At 42.7% G+C, this 20,389-nt stretch overlaps 1 protein-coding gene across 1 annotated transcript; it reads right to left on the bottom strand.

Annotated features, from left to right (window-relative positions):
- Positions 1-858: 858 nt before the first annotated feature.
- Positions 859-15,463, bottom strand: APOH (apolipoprotein H). The gene is made up of 8 exons (XM_044981898.1): positions 15,309-15,463; positions 12,805-12,981; positions 11,899-11,995; positions 6,203-6,279; positions 4,762-4,950; positions 3,586-3,765; positions 2,015-2,212; positions 859-1,053 (listed from the first exon to the last, which is right to left on the bottom strand). The coding sequence occupies exons 1-8, from the start codon at positions 15,367-15,369 to the stop codon at positions 992-994; spliced, it is 1,041 nt and encodes a 346-aa protein (XP_044837833.1). The 5' UTR covers positions 15,370-15,463; the 3' UTR covers positions 859-991.
- Positions 15,464-20,389: the final 4,926 nt, after the last annotated feature.

Here is a 20,389-nt window from a genome sequence, read left to right as displayed (position 1 = left end):
TGAATATTGTAGCCTACATTAGTGTGTACTGTACAGCTCTGGGAAATGAACACTTCCAATAGTCATGCAGACTGTATGCTACTAAATAGCACTGAGTTCCTGTAATATACTTTCTCCTACAGGGCAGGTGGAGTTTTAAGACTCCAGAACTATGTGCAACAGAGTAAGAATAGCATTACATGTTCTCCCCGTGAAAATAAGAAAAGAATAGGAAGTTATGAGATAGTTACTGGCCTTTGGAAACCAAATAAACTCCTTATGTAACAGAAAGTGTATCTTTATAGGATGTCTCTTCAAAACAATTTGCATTAGAATCTTCTAGGACAAATACAGTATGAACTGATATTTTTACACATGACCATTTTCTTTCCTAAAGACTCACTTGCAACAGCAAATGAGGCTAGAGAGTTTAAGTATCTCATTCTGCCACCATTATAAAAGAGCTCCAGATGAGCTCGAAAGCCAAAGGCAGCCTGCCTGCCATGCTTGGGGCGGCAAAATCCCTAGATTGGGGCGGGGGGGTATGAGGAAAGGTACAATATTGTGTTGATACAGTTAAAACTGACTTTGAACAATAAAAAGGAAAGAGCTAGAGGATTTGACTAATGACCAGTTAATATTAAAAGAAATAAGTATGCACTACAGCTTGACTGAAAAATAACTACACTGGTGTATGGCCGGAGATGTGAGAACAAATTACACGTACATGAAAGAGTGTAAACACCAAAAGGGAGGAAATGCTTAGGGTGGTCTGAAAGGGACTTGCAAATAAGAAGAAGAAGAAAGTGAGCAAAGGAACACATCAGCTATATATCAGGAGAGAATTTGTAACAAAACATTTTCTCTTAGACTGTGAAATAGACTGACAATGAGAGTTTACTGTTTGTAGGGGCAGGGAGGCATACACTCCTTGGGACCTCTTTTCCACCTTTACAATTTTGTTGTAATAAAACATTTAGTTAACAGAACTACTTTGTTGTTTTGAATTCACTCAGGGATCACATGGTGTCAAGTCTGCTGGATCCGTTTTCCAAAAATGTAAAGTACCAATTTCTGTCAAAAACAAGAAGTTACAAATCTAGGTGAGATTCTTTAAAATATATAACAACTGAAATAAGTTACAATCCAGGGGCATACTATGTAGTGAATTTTAGCTGTACTCCATAAGAGCCATAGAAAGATATCTTTCGAGGGCCCATTTCAGCAACAGCTGCATCCATCATCTGAAGCTAATGCAAGCCATGCAAAATATGAGAGCAGGCATTTCCACACTGAGCATATGGTGGGGTTCTTTCCCCTGCCCAACACACACACATTTTCAAATGAAATGGAGCTTTAAAGAGGGACTTTTTATGGGGGCAAATTTAATACAAGAATAACAAACACAAAGCACTGCCTCTTGCCAACAAGCTGCTACATATTTCCTTGACTGCTAATAAAGAAGTTCGCAATCAGAATCTTTCAAATTATTTCCATTTGAAATATTTTGCATTTGCAGTGCAGCTTCTGCAGCCTCAATTCTGCAGTGAAGCCATCAATCACTTTGTGATCCTGATGTCAAAAATTCAAAGCTGGATTACCAGCCCGTGATCCCTCCTCCCCACAATTCCATGCAAATCCTGAATAAATAGGTCCAGCATAATTGACAGCAAGGATGGCATTCTTCCCCAGGAATGAATGCAATGTCCCAGGGTCTCAAAGCCATAAAGATGGTCCATACAATCCTCCATCATCGAGAGTTTTGACCAGTCGATTCATGAAGTCACAGATTCACTGGCCATGGCCCTGTCAGTTTTTTGCCACAGAGCACTTCTCTGACATAGAAGATTCTTGCTATGCATGCTCTCCATAGCTGGGACCACTTCTCCCACTGAAACCTTCCACCACCCTTTTTCAAGCCAAATGCTTTAGCCCTCAAGTATGGATTCAGGCTAAATGAAACCACCCCCCATATAATCAAGGTCTTATCACTCTGCCAAGCTGGACGCTCTTGTGCAGTTACCCTGGTTCATACCTTCAAAACAGGAAGGGACTGTGAATTGGCCATTTATACACTGAGTGGGTATGGTATAGCCACACTTTTTTCCTTTGTTTTTGCAGAAAAAGAAAATAGTTTCAGTATGCTGTATTCCTTCCTTGAGGTCATTCTGAACTTTTATCTTCCGGCCGTTGTATAACACTGTAGCTTTCTTAACTGGTATTTTACATGGTGCTGAAAAAACAATTAATTTGTAAATGGTACTTCTGAATAATAAGTGCTCTATTTAAAAATGGAATGGGCTAGGTCTTTTGAAGAAGATACAAAAATAATAGTTGGAGGTAGAAGAACACCCTGTGGACCAGGCAGGTCTGTCCGCTTGCCTAGCTAGTTGGAGTATAGACCCTGTGTGGGATATTCGATAGTGGGCTAAGCAGAGGTGAAAGGAAGTTGGTATGGTACGGTGTACAGGTACACATACCGGCAGGGGGCAGCTTCCCCAGGCCAGTGATTTAAAGGGCCCGGGGCTCCCGGCAGCGGCTGGAGCCCCGGGCCCTTTAAATCACTGCCCAAGCCCCAGGGCTCCCAGCTGCTGCCGCAGCTACCACTACCATCGGGCTCCGGCGGTGATTTAAAGGGCCCGGGGCTCCCAGCGGGCCCAAGATTTAAAGGCTCTGCCTCTTCCAGTTGAGGCCCTGCCCGCTTCTGGTTGAGGACCTGCCCCCCCCCCGGTCAGGACTCCGGCGTACAGGTAAGTCCTTTAAGTTACTTTCACCCCTGGGGCTAAGTGACTTTGAAGCACTCATGGGTGTTTTTGAAAATCCCACGCTCTGACTTTTTGCAATATGCCGGTTTAGATGAATATGTGTACTTGATGAATGTGGTCAAGTGACTGGTTTCCATAGGTCAGTTGTAGGTGTCTCTTTTCTTGGGAACATCCAAATAAATGGCATCTTTGACCCTTTTCATAATTTAAAAGTGAGAATATGTTTCAAATAGTCTAAATATTGATGGAAAACAAATTAAGTGACATAATCACAGAAAATGTTACTTCTGATCACAGTAAATGGGGGAGACTAGTGAGGCCGGGTCTACACTAGAAAAGATTTGCTGGTGTAATTATATTGGCAAACCCTTCTAGTGCAGGTACAGCTTACACCGCCATAAAACATGCTTTTGGTGGTACAGCCTTTACGTTGAGGTTTGTGCCGGTATAGAAATGTTTCTTTAAAAAAGGCGGTGGAGGAGGGAGAAGTGCCCCAAGCAACATTGCAACACCAACAAAAGTTTCTAGCGTAGATCTGACCAGTGTACAATGCTTTCATTCAGTTATGAGAAAGATGAGTAAAAGGGAGAATTCAGACCTAGTGGAAATAGGTGCATGATCACTGAAGTCAGTTCAGTTGTATCCTCTTACACTAGGTTGGATTTTGAAGCACATAATCATTTCATGTTTTATTACAGACCTCAGTTTGAAATGTTTGTACTTTCTGCTTTGTTTTGAGCTGGGGAACTTTTACAAAGACATCTCTCATGATGGACATCTACACTTTTAGGACAATACAGGTCAATAGATGGTTTCTAATACAGAGTATATATATTCATACCTTTACAGGTTGGCTTGATGGACCAGCTACCTGTTTTTTCACATCTTGATTCCCTTGGTCCATCTAGCACATAACGAGCCTGGCAGCCAAAATCGACGCTATCCATATAATGATAGGTTCTGCGAACTTCAACATTTATAAATCCATTTTCTATCCCTGTTGGATGTGGACATTTTACATCTGTTGTAGAAAAAACAAAGCTGCATCAGTTGTAGAAGTTTAAGACATATTATATACCAGGGGTCGGCAACCTTTCAGAAGTGGTGGGCCGAGTCTTCATTTATTCTTTCTAATTTAAGGTTTCGTGTGCCAGTAATACATTTAAACATTTTTAGATAGTCTCTTTCGATAAGTCTATAATACATAACTAAACTATTGTTGTATGTAAAGTAAATAAGGTTTTTAAAATGTTTAAGAAGCTTCATTTAAAATTAAATTAAAATGCAGAGCCCCCCCAGACCAGTGGCCAGGACCTGGGCAGTGTGAGTGTCACTGAAAATCAGCTTGCGTGCCGCCTTCGGTACGCGTGCCATAGGTTGCCTACCCCGTTATATACTGTGGAAAATATGGTAACCTTGAAACTTTCTTTAGTTCCTCTTTCACAGAGATATACTATGAGAGAAGGTTAAAATGTTAGAAAGAAACAAATGTTATTTTGTTTAGAAATATTTTCATTATAATCTATGAATCAGATCCTAAAATAGTGGAATTTGGCACAGGTCCATTGAAGTCAATGGAGTTATGCTAATAGAGTTACCAACTGCAGTTACTAACTGACAATCTAGTCTTGTATTTCTTAAATTGATGAAATAGTTCACTGCTACTGCTCGGTTAGTGGAATATGTTCATGGATCAGATTTTGATTTCATACCAGTGGAAGTTGCTCTTGATTTGCATAAATGTATACAGTATCACAGGTTATAGTTACCTTGGAGCAGCATTTTGTTCTACAAAATGTGCCATCTTGAGGTCATTGTCAGCACTCTACTTTCATTCATGATTCTGCCTTTCAGAGTAGGGTGAATTCTAGTCTATCCAATGTATGAGTTAACAAGTTGGTATCTTTATAGATAGCCCATTTTAAAAATATATTGTTCGTGCTATTTCATACATGTTATTCTAAGAAGCTTTTAAAATAATAAAATAATGGAAATTAGTGATAATATATTTACTTACACCTGCATTCCGGTATATCACTCCAGTTCCCATTGGCCATGCAAGTAGCGGTTTCATTTCCAAACAATGCAAAAGATGGTAAGCATTCAAAACGGATAATGTCTTGGAAGACGGACTCATTTCCAAGCGTTAGCTTATGGTAAGAAATAACTCCAAACTCAGGAAGGGAGGGAGGAGGACAAGTCACAGCTGGAAAGGGCAGAGCATCATTATTACACTTACGTTATAAATGTAGCTCAGCGATACTCAGACTCAGGGCCGCCGAGAGCAGGTTCGGGCCCTGGTGAATATTTTTTTCAGGCGCCTCAGCAAGGGCGGACCGGCTAAACAGGGCCGACGAAGCTGGGGAAGCCGGGCCCCCTTCCGGACCACCGGGCCCCGGTAATTTGTACCAGTTTCCCCCCCACCTCATCAGCCCTGCTCAGACTGAATCTTGAGTGCTGCAAGTGGCTCTTTAATGTGCCTCCAGCAGCTATTTGCAGCACATATTAAAGCACGGTGTGATTTAATTATTAACCAGTCTAGGTTATTAACCAATTGTAGTTGATAAAATAATGATACTTGGTCAGTTATTTTGCTGGGAGAATATTATATATATATTATACACACACACACACACACTATTTCCCATCATACTGTTTAAATATGAATATATAGCACTATAATAAATGAAACAATGAATTCACACTAAGGTAGCTTTTTTGGGTAATGTTGATCGCTAATTTGGCCCCTGAACCTCTGAGGTCTGAGTACCACTGACCTAGCTGTTCCTCAAGGCAGGAGTAACATCACACAGAAGGAGCCCCATGCCCGTGATGGAATGATGCATACCATCACAGAGAAATATATTTGCCAAAGCAATAAGATTAAAAGGCTCAGTGGCATAAGCATTTGTAATTCATGGATTGCTGTAAAATGTTACAGCCTATATAATAATACACAGACCATAACAGCATATTTGTACATCTCTCATAAAAGTGGTATATGTCTATGAAGGGCAGATTATGGCAAAACAACACCTACACCAGAGTGGCAGGGTTTCCCTAATATCCCAATTTGAAGCAAAGAGGGTAAGTGACCTGCCCAATCCCCAGGGAATCGGCATCATCTCTGCTCCAGTATTAGAATTCAGGAGTTCCAGACTCCCATTCTATTAAACAGATTATTAAACTACTCTTCTCTTACAATACACACACACACACACACACACACACACACACACACCACCATTATTTCACTCCATGTCAAAGAGAGAAGGTCTGATTCTTATTTACACTGAGCCCCTTTACACTGCTCTGGCACTGCTGAGACGCCTTGGAGTGGATGTAAATATATTTATGCCCACTTTGAGGGTCTTTAAAAGGCCAGAACGACATAAAGAAGTCTTGAATGTAAATAAGAATAAGGCCCAGAGAATTTCTTTTATATATGGGACACATACGTTGGCATTCAGGTAGTTTTCCGCTCCACTGTCCATCTGCCATGCACTGGCTAGTGTCTGTTCCATGGAGAATGTATCTGAAGAGAGAGATCCATTTATAAGCAAGCTTTGAGACCATTTACACGTAGCAGAATTGAAATAATCTTTACAAGAGAGACTAGTACTTCTCTAAAAGAGACCTAGCAAGCAGATATGCACTGCACCGTAGGGTCCAAATCCTGGAATCCTTCCCTAGTTCAAACACCCATTGATTTTAATGGGAATTTTGATTAAAACCTAAAAAAATTGGCTCTATGCTAACACTGCAAGTTTCCGAAAGGCATGGCTTCATAAGAGGAGAAAACCAATATGAGGCCAATGCTTTCCACATTCAATTATATATAGTATTTGACATATTGGTTTATATAATTGATTAATACAGTGTATACATGCAAGTAAAGAATATTGATTTGTCATTAATACAGTGGATGGTACAATAAATGGTTTCTTGGGACCAATGCTCAGTTATCTATGACAAGTGCATTGATTCTGTTTGTATAAAGTCAGATACTTCAGGGCAGAATCCATAGTGCATAACTTTACCAGTAGACACCAGTCAGCCCAGTTTAATTCTCATGTACCTTCCCTCTAATGTCCTTATCTCCAGACTTCCATGATTGTATTAGTGAAAGTACTTACACTGAGTTTTAATGAAATGCTCATCCCGTTTCTGTCATTTCTATACTACACTGCTGGAAACCAGCAAATTATTGTTAGCAAAATGAGGTTCATCAATTAAATCCCATTATTATACTGAATGTCAGAGGTGCCTTTATTTATTGCTTGTTATACTGTGTTTCTCAGAGGAGCAATTTGAATGAAACCATTTACACCGGTGCTTAATTTGTAATGAAAGAGGTGCCGGGGTTCAAGCTGCTGGGGCTCAGGGAGTTTTTTCACATTCATAACTGATACAGCAAGCCCAGAGGTGCCGGGGCTATGAACTGCCAAGCCCAGAGGTGCCGGGGCTATGAACTGCCAAGCCTAGAGGTGCCAGGCCTCAGCCCTGGCGCAAATTAAGCACTGATTTACACTTAACAATGAATTCCAGTCTGTGCTTCACAGGTGAAAAATATTTGCTAATGAATTATTCCAGCGGAATGAACAAATGAGGTGAGTCACATGTTTGTCTGACTATTGTCCAAATAGCGTTATATCTGTAGTCTTAGATGGATACCTTACAAAGAAGTGATACCTTTATGCTGTGCTATTGCTATGGTGATACTTTGATGGACACATCTTGTGTATACACACACACACAAGGCTATGCAGAGCTCCATCCACCCTGCCTACATTTTAGTTCTCATTTCCTCCTATGGCCCCCTCTTATAGCATAAATTCTACAGCATCCTCTCAGCTTTCTGCTCTTACGTTTTATTCCACACTCAGCTTCATGCCTTTCTCATGGAGCTCCTATGTACAGAAGAGTGACTGTCCTATCCACCTCCTTGTCTGTCACCAAAACTCACTTGTTTCACTTGGATACTCATCTTAGCCCTGGTCTACACTATGAGTTTAGGTCAAATTTAGCAGTGTTAGATCGATTTAACCCTGAACCTGTCCACACGATGAAGCCATTTTTTGTCGACTTAAAGGGATTTTAAAATCGATTTCTCTACTCTTCCCCCACCAGGGGATTAGCGCTGAAATCGACCCTGCTGGGTCAAATTTGGGGTCGTGTGGATGCAATTTGAAGGTATTGGCCTCCGGTAGCTATTCCAAAGTGCTCCATTGTGTTCAATACTATTCTCCTCTCTGACTCTCTCCCTCTATTCCTTCTGGGCTTTAAGCTGTTCAGGGAAGGATCTCTTATTTCCATGTGGGCTTTTTTCAGTGTCAAGTACACTGTAATGGGGGCCGTCACCCCAAAATCACCTTGGTGACTTGGTGCAGTGCTGCCATTGTGTCTCTGCCTCAGTTTCCCTGAGTGAGGGTTTTAATAAGTCCAATGAGGCTTCTATATTGAACAGCACTCCTTCAGGGGTCTATTTATTCAACCCCAAAGGCAGAACATCACATAAATAGGCCTCCCCCTCACTATCTGTAGCAGGACAGGGAGGAGGCTGAGTCAGCCTTTGTCTGTCAATGCTAATTATGCCCAAGTTTCCTTACCTGTGAGGCCTTCATGACCCAGAACCCTTTTCTGGAGTCAGGGCTCTCTTGTCATTAGCTGCAGGAGGGTCTCTCCTATTGCATCAAAGTTCCCACAGAGGCTGACCTCCCCAGGACAACATAAAATTCCTCTTTTCCCAGGGCTTTTGTTGTTGTCCAGTGAAGACTTTCAAGGTAGCCAGGTTTTTCTGAGATTTATCATTCACGGTCCCTTCTTGTCACAAACACTCCCACCCAGGAGCATTTTTCCTTGGTTTTCTTTGCTGGTGACCCCCTATCCCCAGCTTCCCTTCTCCATAGATGTGTTCTCCTAGTTTCTGGGAATGGTTCCTCTCCCCAGGAGCCTCTGTTCCCCTAGCTAGCCCCCACTAGGCATAGCTTCTTTTATCACACCAGAGTGCTTCCCTCTGGTGTAATTAACTGCCTCCCAGAGCCTCTCAGAGGTCAGCACAACCTCTGACCCCTTCAGGGGGCCAGCTGCCCTCAGACATACACCCTAAGGTGCTATGCAAATAAGAAAAACATTGGATACAAAGTGCACTGATGACATACTAATAATGCAGCTCACACTGAACAGCCTATTTTGTGTGCTGTTTATTTTAAAGCCATACATTCAGTAGGCCTCCTTAGCTGAATCCACAAAAATATTGAGTGAACCCCCTGCATAGTCACAACATATAATTACATATATAAACAGGTTGCTTGATGGATGACTGCTCATTTGCATATTGAAAGAGTGGTTAGGTATATTTTGATAGGATATTTCTTTTAAATGTTGTCTACCTACAATTGTTTTCACCCACGTGATTTGTTTCTACAGATTTCTGCCCAGTTTTAATGTCACCCGATAGCACTTCAAAACAAGGGAACAGATCTAGCTGGAACATCCCTTTATGTATCGCTGGTTCCACCAACGTGCTGTTATCAAACATCTGTCTCTGTATTTTCCTTAGCCAATTCCTTTGAATTTATTCTAATCTCCAAAACTGGCAGCACTTTTTCAAACCAGCCATCGCTGGGTAAAAGTGTATTGCCCTGCTGCATAAGGAGACCAAACTAGGGTTAACCTCAAGTTTTCATTCACTGCGCAGGGAAAGACATAGAACCAATATTTTCAGCCCCAAGAGCCTAGATTGTTATGGAGCTGTCTCTGATGCAGAAGTTCATCTCATGCTGTACAAAGGGGATTTACAAAGCGGGGAGTAGGTGGCACAGAATTTTTTATTTTGCATAAAATCAGCCCTGCCATTTGGACTGGTTCCATTTCCGAGAGTCATTCTCTTGGGAGTAGCAAAATCCCCCGCTAAGCTATGGCCAAGGTTAAACAGGGTGAGAGAGAGAGAGACCTGTCCTCCACACCACTTCTTGAATATCTGGGGCTCCTGACAAGTGAAGAATTTTTTTAATCAGTTGTTTAGCAGCTCCAGCAGCTCTGACACAGCCATTTCCATATGACCTTGTTTCCCATATTCTCAGGCTGAGTGAAGCTGTCTGGAGATCACCTTGTTGATTTGAACTGAATATTGTACTAACACGGAGACTGAAATCTGTCCTATTTCTTTGTCAGCTCAATTCCTGGGGTCTCAATGTCTGCTCTAGCTGTCATCCCCCTAATTGTATCTTCCCCAGTTTCACTAAGGGCCAAATCCTGGTCCCATTGAAAATCCAGGGGAATTTCAGCATTGACTAACGGGACTGAGATTTGTTCTTAATGATCCAGTCCAACAGCCACTGAAGTCCATGGGCAGACTCAGTGGGAGCAAGTGTGCCCTGAGTGATCATGTACATCACTCTGTGTTATTCTGGTGGAAATATCAGTCATTTGGAGATATTATTCTCAATCCTTTCATTGATTTTCTCAGTTTTCCAAGTCTATTGTATCTTTCTTATTCATTTGGGGCTCACGATTTTCTTGTTTTAATTTTTCAATCTAGCCTGCAGTTTCACTGGATTTCTCTTATATTTGTGCATTTTAAATTGAGTTATTTATACTTCTGCAGCAGGGTGACCACCCACTCCAGCCTGGAAAGGGTTGGAAAAGCCCTGCAGAGGGCAAGGTAAAACCCTGGCTGATTGGGGGAAGTGGCTGCAGCTGGGGCCATGCCCCAAACTGAGCAACAGGGCCTTATAAGAAGGCCAGGGAAGCCAGATGAAAAGAGTCTCTCTCTCTCTCGCTCTAAAGGGAGAAGGGCCTGGCTGCAGGAAGCTAGAGACAAAGTACCTGAGTGGAGCAGGGCTGGGGACAAGCTGGGGAGCTGCAGCCTGGAAAGCCACAGGCTGTGGCCTAGCATTGGGCTAATAGGTACTGGGGGTTGCAGAGGGCAGCCCAGGGGTAGGCCAAGGCAGCAGGTCCAAACCCTCCTTGCCAGTGATGAGTAGGCTGATATTGCAGTGTGCCCCAGGGCGTGGGGCTAGATGATGACTGGCAGTAGCCATATACTGAGGCAAGGTGGGGGTTTACCAGGGAGGGGAGACCCTGAGAGAAAGGGGATTACTGCTAGGGAGCAGCACCCCAGGTAAAGGAGCACCAGGTCCAGGGAGAGACACGGGGGGGCCAGAGGACAGGCGGATCACCGGCCTGCAGAGAGCGCTGTGGAGCTGGAATGAGATAATTCCCAGGAGTCACCAGCAGGAGGTGCCACAGGGGTGAGTCCGCTCGTCTACACCTTCCCATGAGCAGAGGTCCCTCTAAGTGCACTGATTGTCAGGATGAGTTGGGGACACTCCAAGGAAGGGATGATGACTACTTTGGTGCCTGAGTTTTTTCAATAATGGAGACCACATTTCTCAGTATCTTCCTTATAACTTTGAAACACAGCTTTAATCTTCCTTTGCCTTAAATCCAAGCAGCAAATTTAGCCTGATCATCTTATATGGCATGCAAGGTTGACTTATTCTCCGTCACATAATTCCTCTGTTATCCAAACTTGGAGACAACAAGAAAGCTGGATAAGATGGATGTCTATAGGAATCAATATTGGGGATTTTGAGAATAATAAAGCCAAGTCACTGTTTCTAGAAATATTTTATATGTAAAGTGCAACAATTTCCTGGGTTTGTTCTTAAAAAGTATCTTCATTTTATTTATGTACACCTCTACCCCAATATAATGCTGTCCTCAGGAGCCAAAAAATCTTACCATGTTTATAGGTGAAACCGTGTTATATCGAACTTGCTTTGATCTGCTGGAGCGTGCAGCCCCCCACTCCCCTCGAGCGCTGCTTTACTGTGTTATATCCAAATTCGTGTTACATCGGGTGGTGTTATATCGGGGTAGAGGTGTATTTTAAATAGTATCACATTTCATAACAAAATAACTCTAAATGTCCACAATGGGTGTTTAACAACTTCCTCTGAAATCTGTGCTAGTGGCTACCTAACTACCTGAATCACTGGTCCAATACAGTATAGCAATTCCTATGTTCACCATCATAAAATAAGAAATGGATCATTTTTATTTCTGTAGCTTTTCTAAATTAATAAAACCAGAGGATAAAACTTACAATGCTGAAGTTATTTTTAATAGCATGGTGATGAGAACTTACCCTGGTTCACATGAAAAGTGTATCAAACCTTGATAGTTCAAGTCTATAACATGAACTATTCCATTTATCACGGCTTCAGGATAGGGACATTTCTTTGCTGTTTAAAGATGAGAGGATATTTCATGATTTATAAAATAAAGCAGTCACAGTATTTAGATCACTTACTGACTGGTGTCATTCAAGTTTCTTCACTTCTTTGTACACACTTTCATCACTCTATACATTTTATGTTTGAAATCAAAATACACTAAGATAGTTTCAAAGTTCTTAGTGATTACATTAGCTTTGCCAATTGATTAAGGGCTATGCAAAGCATGTGATATAAATAACATGTCTGTGATTGAAATCAATAAAGATTAAAGTTGTCAGGGTCTGACCCTGCTTCCATTTAAGTATGATGGAATTTTGTAAACAAAAATATATTTCGGTAGATGTCAAAGTCAAAATTATCAATATTTTACTCACACACTTTAAAACAATAGAATAAACAAACCTTCAAATTTTAAGGATGAAACAGCTGAGTTAAAATTTTAGTTATAAACATCATACATACTTACAATTTTCAACGTATACAGAACAACTCTATATAATTTCAATCTAAACATCTTTTATTTTGGATTAAGGGAATCAACAAGAAAAAACAAAAGTAAAGCTCCCAGTAGTGAGTGAAGTGTGCAACTCCTAGCTAGCAGCAGCAGCAACCCTGATAACAAAATGGCTGCTTACTTTACAGTTTAAGAACTCAACTTTGCGCTCAGTTCTTAGAATATAAAGGCAAGAATACCGAAAATGAAGGCACCACAGCTAGATATATCACATAACCATAAAAAAAAGCTTGTGTCAAACCAATGCTCAGTCTATCAGCAGCAGAATATAACATATAGGAATGGTATTTGAGTTACTTACGTATACATCTCATTTTATTGATAGGCCATTTACCAGACAAAGGGCAAGTATACTTTCTTGAGCCGCTCTGATGGCTATAACCAGGGTCACAGGAGTATGTAATTTCTTCACCTACTTCATATACTCTCTTGTCTACATCAACTGTAGCAAATGGCACCTCAGGGGGCTTGTGGCAAACTGGAAGAAAGGAAGCACTTTCAATAAAAGATTTTAGTTGTACTGGGCAGAGGATTTTTGTTTGTATGATTCAGAAGACTCAAGCACAGAGGTTTTATATTCAACTCAAAGGCATTTCTCCAATTGTCTGTCTGTAACTGTCCATAGATCAAAGAACCACTTGATGGCACCCAGTGACACCTTTCAAAATAACACCACCCCCATCTCAGCTCTGCTGATCCTCCTAATATAGTTTAAAAATGACAACACCCTGAATGATTTCTCTCCCAGACAGAAAGAAAAGAAACGAGAATGTGTGTATGTGTGCGGGGAGAATAGGGGTGCACACAGACCCCCTGGCATGGGCGGGAAGAATGGAGGACTCTGGGTGAGGTGGTCACACAAACCCCTGCCATGGAAGGAAAATGGACGACGATTATATGGAGGAGTTGTTAGGCATACAAATTTACCCTAATTGTGAGTTCAACTGTGAAAAGCGATTGAAAGTTCATAAAATGTTACAATAACCTACAACAAATGTTGGTGAGAAAAGACACAAAAAAGAGACAGACTGAATTAGTCCAAACAAAAAGACCTCTTGATATAACTACCAGGCATGATCTTAATACAGTCCCTGAGACAGGAAAAGTGTGGAACCAGAAATCAATGAACCAAAACTGGTGTGTCAGATATTAGGTCTAATTGGTGGACAAGATAATAGGAGGCTGGACTATTCCTCCCCGTCACTTTTAAGAGTCTTAAAAAGAAAACACTTTGGAGAGAAAAATTGGCTACTGGAACGAGTTTCATCATCGTGGCTGCCACTCTCACCATCTTCTGGAACCCCAGGCCTTTTTTTCATCCTGAGCCGGAAAGGGTTCCTGACCAGACAAGGCCAGAGAAAGGAAGACAGATGATATTGCCACCTCTATCAGCTGAATCCCAACCACCAGCTGGGATGTGAGACTGTGTGTGTGTGTGTGTGTGTGTGCGCGCGCCACACACACACATACCTTTGAGTGGTCTTGTCCTTGTCTCACCCCCCTTGTGTGTTCTTTCCTTGTCTCACACCCACTCTTGTGTGTGCTTTTCCTTCCCCACCTTATTTCTTCTGGTTTCTAACTCTCGCCTTTTTCCTTCTAATGATAGTCTGGTTTTGCTGGCCAAGACTTCATATTTTGCAAAACTGCTGTAAGCCTGTGACCAGAAAAAGACACCCAAAATCAATGCCCAAAAGAGCCCGAATGCTTGTTCAAGTTGGCCCGGGCTCAGGGTAGCTGATAAGATCATGTGCTGTACCAGTGTTTTTCCAGCAGCGAGGTTGCAAGTGGAAGTTAACACCAGAGACAGACACTGCATTTTCTGCCTTCTTTAGTCTTTTCTCTCCCCTTGTGTGTGGGTTGGTCTTGATTTGTCTTCTGAGAAATGGGCTCAGACTTAAACAGCAGCAATCATACAGTTCCAGCCTATCTCAATTAACTTCTCTTTTCCACCCATAGGACAGTTACCGTCTAAGAGACTTTCAGATAAAGGGGGGTTACCGTCTAAAGGGAGTGGGAACAAGGGATGTTATAAAGAAAGTCATATTTAATACTTTACATTTCAAATGCTTTAATGGTTTTAACCTTTTATTAAAGACACAAAAAAGGAAAATATTTTTAATAGTGTTTGCGCCATGGTACTAAGCAAGCTGAGGTATCTGTATACAAAAACCTAAATCTTGTCTAAAACTCTGTAATGTTTAACTCTGTAGGCCCGTTATTCTGTCTCAATTAACACAACAGAGGGGACATCCAGTGCCCCTGACATGTGGCAGAGGGTTAAATGGGGGGCCCACCCAGAACCCCTGCCATGGTGGGAAGGCAGGGGTATGCAGAGGAAAGGGGAATAGGGGCATACACCAAATCCCTGGAAAAGGAAAGAATCGGGGACAATGGTGTTGGGGAGGGGGAGATAGGAGATATACAGAGCTCCTGGCATGTTGTGGGGAGAATAGAATATCCTGTATGGGGTGGAGAGATGCTATGGGGACACAGGAGTGGGAAGGTTGCAGGGAGTCCCTGAAATAGAGGGTGATAGTAGGATGGCACACAGGGAGCTGGGCAGTGCGGGGGAACAGAGAAATACACGGAGCCCCTGGTATGTGCAATGCTATGCACTCAGCCTACAGAAGCAGTACAGGGTGATAGTTTTCAAGAAAAATTCTAATATTTTGGCCAGACTTTTCCAACCGCTTGATAACCCCCAGAGATTCTGCAAAACCACCATCACCACCAAGGTGCTCCCATCCTCATTGTCTACTTACAATAAGGAATATTATTTGCTATGCAAAAGTCAAAGACACTTACCACTTACTGCAAGAGCACAGTGTGCTAGAGTAACAATCCACAAGAACAGGACAGTGGGCATTGCTGCTAGTTCACAAGCCTCTAAAATGACTCTAAACTAACCGTTTCTTCTCTTAAAATAAGCAGACAGACACAAGAGGCTAGTTAAATATTAACTCTTCATTTTTACGCTGATCTAGTAAATAGAAGATAAAAGATTGCCGGTAATATAGGCAGAAATGTTCCTGTTCCAGGAATTCAGATAGCGATCAATTCTGCAGGTCATTCATCTCTGCCTGATGGTTCCCCTGGATCGTGTCCTCTTGATTTTTTTTTTCCAAAGAAACTAGGCACCAACTAAGGGCTGGTCTATACTGGGGAGGGAGATCGAACTAAGATACGCAACTTCAGCTATGCTATTATCGTAGCTGAAGTTGAAATATCTTAGTTCGACTTACCTGGCCGTCCTCACAGCAGCAAGTCGACTGCCGCAGCTCCCCCGCCGACTCCGCTTACTCCTCCTGCCGAGGTGGAGTACGGGTGTCAATTCGCGGATCGATTTATCACGTCTAGATGAGACGCGATAAATTGATCACCGATAGATTGATTACTACCCGCCAATCTGGCGGGTAGTATAGACGTACCCTAAGTCATCTCCAAACCTTTCAGGGCCAGTTCCTTATCAGGTGTAAATTGATGTAACTCCATTCTACAGTGACTAAGCTGATTTACACCAGCTGAAAAAAATCTGTGTGATGCTGGCTGACCAGGTCATGCTTGAGTGTATTCAGGACAATTCACTTGTGCATTAGATCAAAGTGATTGTAAATGTACTTTTGGGTGTTTAAACTTCATAAAACTAACAAGATGTTACTGGTATTATTTTTACTTATCTATTCCTGTCATAATGTAATAGGAAACATTTACAGGGTAAATACTGGTGCAACTAAATTACACATCACAGAAAGCTTGTGAAATGCTAATGAAGGACTCTGTGGTAAGACTGGTATAGTGATCCAGGAGTTCACATTTGTTACTGCCTTGGTGAAATCTAACTATAGAACATACCACCAGTTTGGAGGGGGGGGGTTGTCCTGATTTCCTGACAGTCTGACCTGAGACTGGCACTCACCCTGGCGAGCCACTCCAGACAGTGTGACAATCTAGCCCTCAGACTTTTACTCTGCATGGGAGAGGGGAGCTCTCTGTAACAGAACAGCTTGCCCTGTGGGCTGGAGAGCCTCCGGTTAAGCCAATCCTGATTATGGAATGAGCCCACTTTGAGGGGAATCAAGCAATTCCCTATAAAAAAACAGAAGGTGGCTGCAGTGAACAGGGGAAGCTCAGGGAGCTATAGTGATGCTGGTGAACACTGTGGTTGGTTGCCAAAGAAGAAAGGAGATGGGGCGGGAAGGTTCCTGAAGGACCATAGCACCAGTGAGCTTGGAGAGTAAAGTGTAGTGAATGGTGGTTCACAGGGGACAGGGAAGAAACCCTGACTGCGTTTGGGAATGGACATAAGAACTCAAATGGGGAGGAGTGGTTGGGAGACTCAGCCTGGAATGGAAGAGTCCTGGGTGGATGGCAAGAGGAAAGATGGATAATGGTTACAGCAATAAGATTACCTGGCTCCTCAAGAAAGGCATATGAACTGCATGGCTGAACACTTTGAACAAGTATCTGTAAATGAAATACAGAATATAGGACTTTGATTAATTCCTTCCCCCTGAGGTGTTAGGTAAGGCAGTGGTTCTTAACCAGGGGCCTGGGGCCACCTGGGGGGCCATGAGCAGGTTTCAGGGGGGCCAAGTTAGACTTGCTGGGGCCCAGGGCAGAAAGCGGAAGCCCCACCTCAGGGGCTGAAGCCAAAGCCTGAGCAATGTAGCTTCGCAAGGGCCCTGTGGTGTGGGGCCACAGACAATTGCCCTGCTTGCTACCCCATAATGCTGGCCCTGGATTGTATATGCAGAAAACCAGTTCTTGTGGCATAGGTGGGCCACTGAGTTTTTATAGCCTATTGGGGGGGGGGGGGATCAGGAAGAAAAAGGCTGAGAACCCCTGATGTAAGGAGGGATCTGAACACTCAGACGGTGGTGGCTTTGCCCACCTGTTTGGGGAAGGTATTTTACACAGTAGCCTGGTCACAGTTGTGGGACAAGTAGTCAGATGGAGCACTGAGTCTGGCATCAGTGGCGTGGTGGAGTATCTTTGGGTGTGATGTCGTGTGGAGCCGGGCTGCGTCTATACACACACTCTTACCAAGTTTAGCCTTTGTTTTTAAAAAGCGTCTCTGTTTGCATTTAAAATACAGACTTTGATCAGAACATTAAACAATCAGAAACATGCTAATCTCTTCAGACTGAAAGTGCTTTTAACGATTTCTGGGCTTCGGCTCTGAGGGCCTTGCCCAAGATATTTACCAAACTCACACAGTCAAAGGATAAAGTGCAGCTTCTCAACCGCTGACAAAACATGAGTCTTTTCTCCTATCTGTATTTACATTATTTGTCAGAGTTTTCCTATTCCTCTTAAAAAAATATTTACAAAACAGCTCTACCCTTGCCAAGACCTTTGGGAAGATGAGAGGAGTTAAACCTTTTCCCTCGTGGCTTAATTCCTTGCCAGGCTCTAGCTACTATTGCTGTTACATTCTGACCTATTTTTTAAAACATAGAAACAGAAGGCCCAACTTGCCCGAGTCAAGAGATTTCACCATTAATCAGTCTCCATGTGAGCATTTCCCATAATGATCACCAGATGGCATAACACACTCTATTGTGTACAGCACAATATAAATGTGAGCTGAAAAGCTTTATATGCTGCTTTAAGACAAAAGATGCAACAGGAAAAAAAATGGATTGAATAAGTTTCACATTAACTAGTATCTTCATAGATACTTGAATATCCAAATGGTCCCATTTTCTATTTATAAATAGCTTTTTATCATTCCCCTGCATCTCAAGCTGAATGAAAAATGTGAGAGAATGCGGTCAATTCCATACTAACTACTGATACTTTTGAAGCTCTTATTTAGCTTTTTATTTTGCAGTAGCAAAGAAATGTTAGAACACATGCATGTCACGGTCACACTCAAGAATATTTTCTTCCAGTAAGTGGGAATGAATAGTTAAGGAATAAATATTGTGTTCAGGCTGATATGGCTCCTCTTGGCATAGAATCAGCAAGCCAATCGAGCTAAAGAAAACCTTTTTTCTCTCTGCATGTGGATGATAGTATTTAATTATACATGTCATCTAAGGCCCTGATCTTGCCATCCCTTTAGCACATAAATAACTTTATGGACATGAACATGCATACCAAGTTACTTCATGTGCACAAGTATTTACAGCATGACAGCCTAAATTAAAGACAGCGTGCCTGCCGCCAAATGAACAGGGGAATATGCTTCCTCAAAGAAAGCATATTCCCCTGTTTTTTCTTTTGGCAGATGCCTAGGGCCTGAATACTTCATTGCTGTTTGTGTTATGCACCTATTGCGAGCAGGTCCATTCTTAAGGTTATGTTGATCTTTTTGTCAAAGTGGGTTTTTAGTTTCTTAGGAAGAGAAACAAAACCAAAATTGAATCCAGACCACGGGTCTAATTTACCTGAAAAGGTAAAAATGAAATTAAGTCCAGAATTCAGGAGACTGAAGAGGATAAAATGGTCCCTTTTGGAAACTGTAGAGCTGGTGTTTAATGGTTCTTTAGTTGTTGTTTGCTCCCTCCAGTGCACAGGTACATTCATTTTTACACATGAACGTAAGGAAGATGTTGAGCTCAATAAATCTTGTGCAGAGGTTTATTTGGTTTCCTTTTCTTGAAATAAACACAAAGGGCCAGGTCGCAACCTTTTTCCCCAGGCTGCCAGAGGCAGGTAACTTCAGAAAGTTTCAGTGTCCTGTGCAGGAATGGTGAGATCCAAGGCCTGGTCTCTGTACTGAGTACGGGGTACAGTGCACCCCAGTTATGAGCATTACTCATCATTAGGGCTCCGTGTCTGTCACCGAGCTCGCGGAAGTCACAGATTCCGTGACTTTCTGCGATCTCCGTGACTTCTGTGTGGCTGACCACAGGGCCACCCAAGCAGCTGGCTCCGGCACCAGCTGCTCAGGTGGCCTTGGGGACAGCCACACCGGCTGCTGCTCGGGCGGCCCAGGACAGCCGCTCCCCAAGGACCACCAGAGCAGCAGTCCCAGGGCGGTCAGGGCGGTCGCTCCCCGGGGACCACCCGCAGCTGGTGCTGCTGGTCCTGGCCTCCCCAGCAGTACCTCCCCCTTGGGGTGCCCTCCTGCAACGCCCCACCACCACCCAAGATTTAGTCCAGGGTATTTATAGTATAAGCCATGGACAGGTCATGGGCTCTGAATTTTTGTTTATTGGCTGTGACCTGTCCATGACTTTTACTGAAAATACCTGTGACTAAGTCATAGCCATACTCATCATAACTTTCTAGTTACTACTCCAGCCTGCTTTAGGAGCATTGTAGATGGCAAAGATATTTGTGGGAGAGGTGTCCCATCAGGTCAAAAAAGCAAACAGGATATTAGGAATCATTAAAAAGGGGATAGAGAATAAGACGGAGAATACCTTATTGCCCTTATATAAATCCATGGTACGCCCACATCTCAAATACTGCATACAGATGTGGTCTCCTCACCTCAAAAAAGATATACTGGCACTAGAAAAGGTTCAGAAAAGGGCAACTAAAATGATTAGGGGTTTGGAGAGGGTCCCATATGAGGAGAGATTAAAGAAGCTAGGACTTTTCAGCTTGGAAAAGAGGAGACTAAGGGGGGATATGATAGAGGTGTATAAAATCATGAGTGATGTGGAGAAAGTGGATAAGGAAAAGTTATTTACTTATTCCCATAATACAAGAACTAGAGGTCACCAAATGAAATTAATAGGCAGCAGGTTTAAAACAAACAAAAGGAAGTTCTTCTTCACGCAGCGCACAGTCAACTTGTGGAACTCCTTGCCTGAGGAGGTTGTGAAGGCTAGGGTTCAGGGGGCCTGGGGCAAAGCAGGGGAGCTGCAGCGCTTGTACTCACCCGGCAGCGGTCCGGGTCTTTGGCGGCATTTCAGCAGCAGGGGGGGCCC

The sequence above is a fragment of the Mauremys mutica genome, chromosome 12 (genome assembly GCF_020497125.1).
Source record: "Mauremys mutica isolate MM-2020 ecotype Southern chromosome 12, ASM2049712v1, whole genome shotgun sequence".
Classification (NCBI taxonomy): Eukaryota; Metazoa; Chordata; order Testudines; family Geoemydidae; genus Mauremys; species Mauremys mutica.
This window is presented reverse-complemented; position numbering and strand designations above follow the sequence as displayed.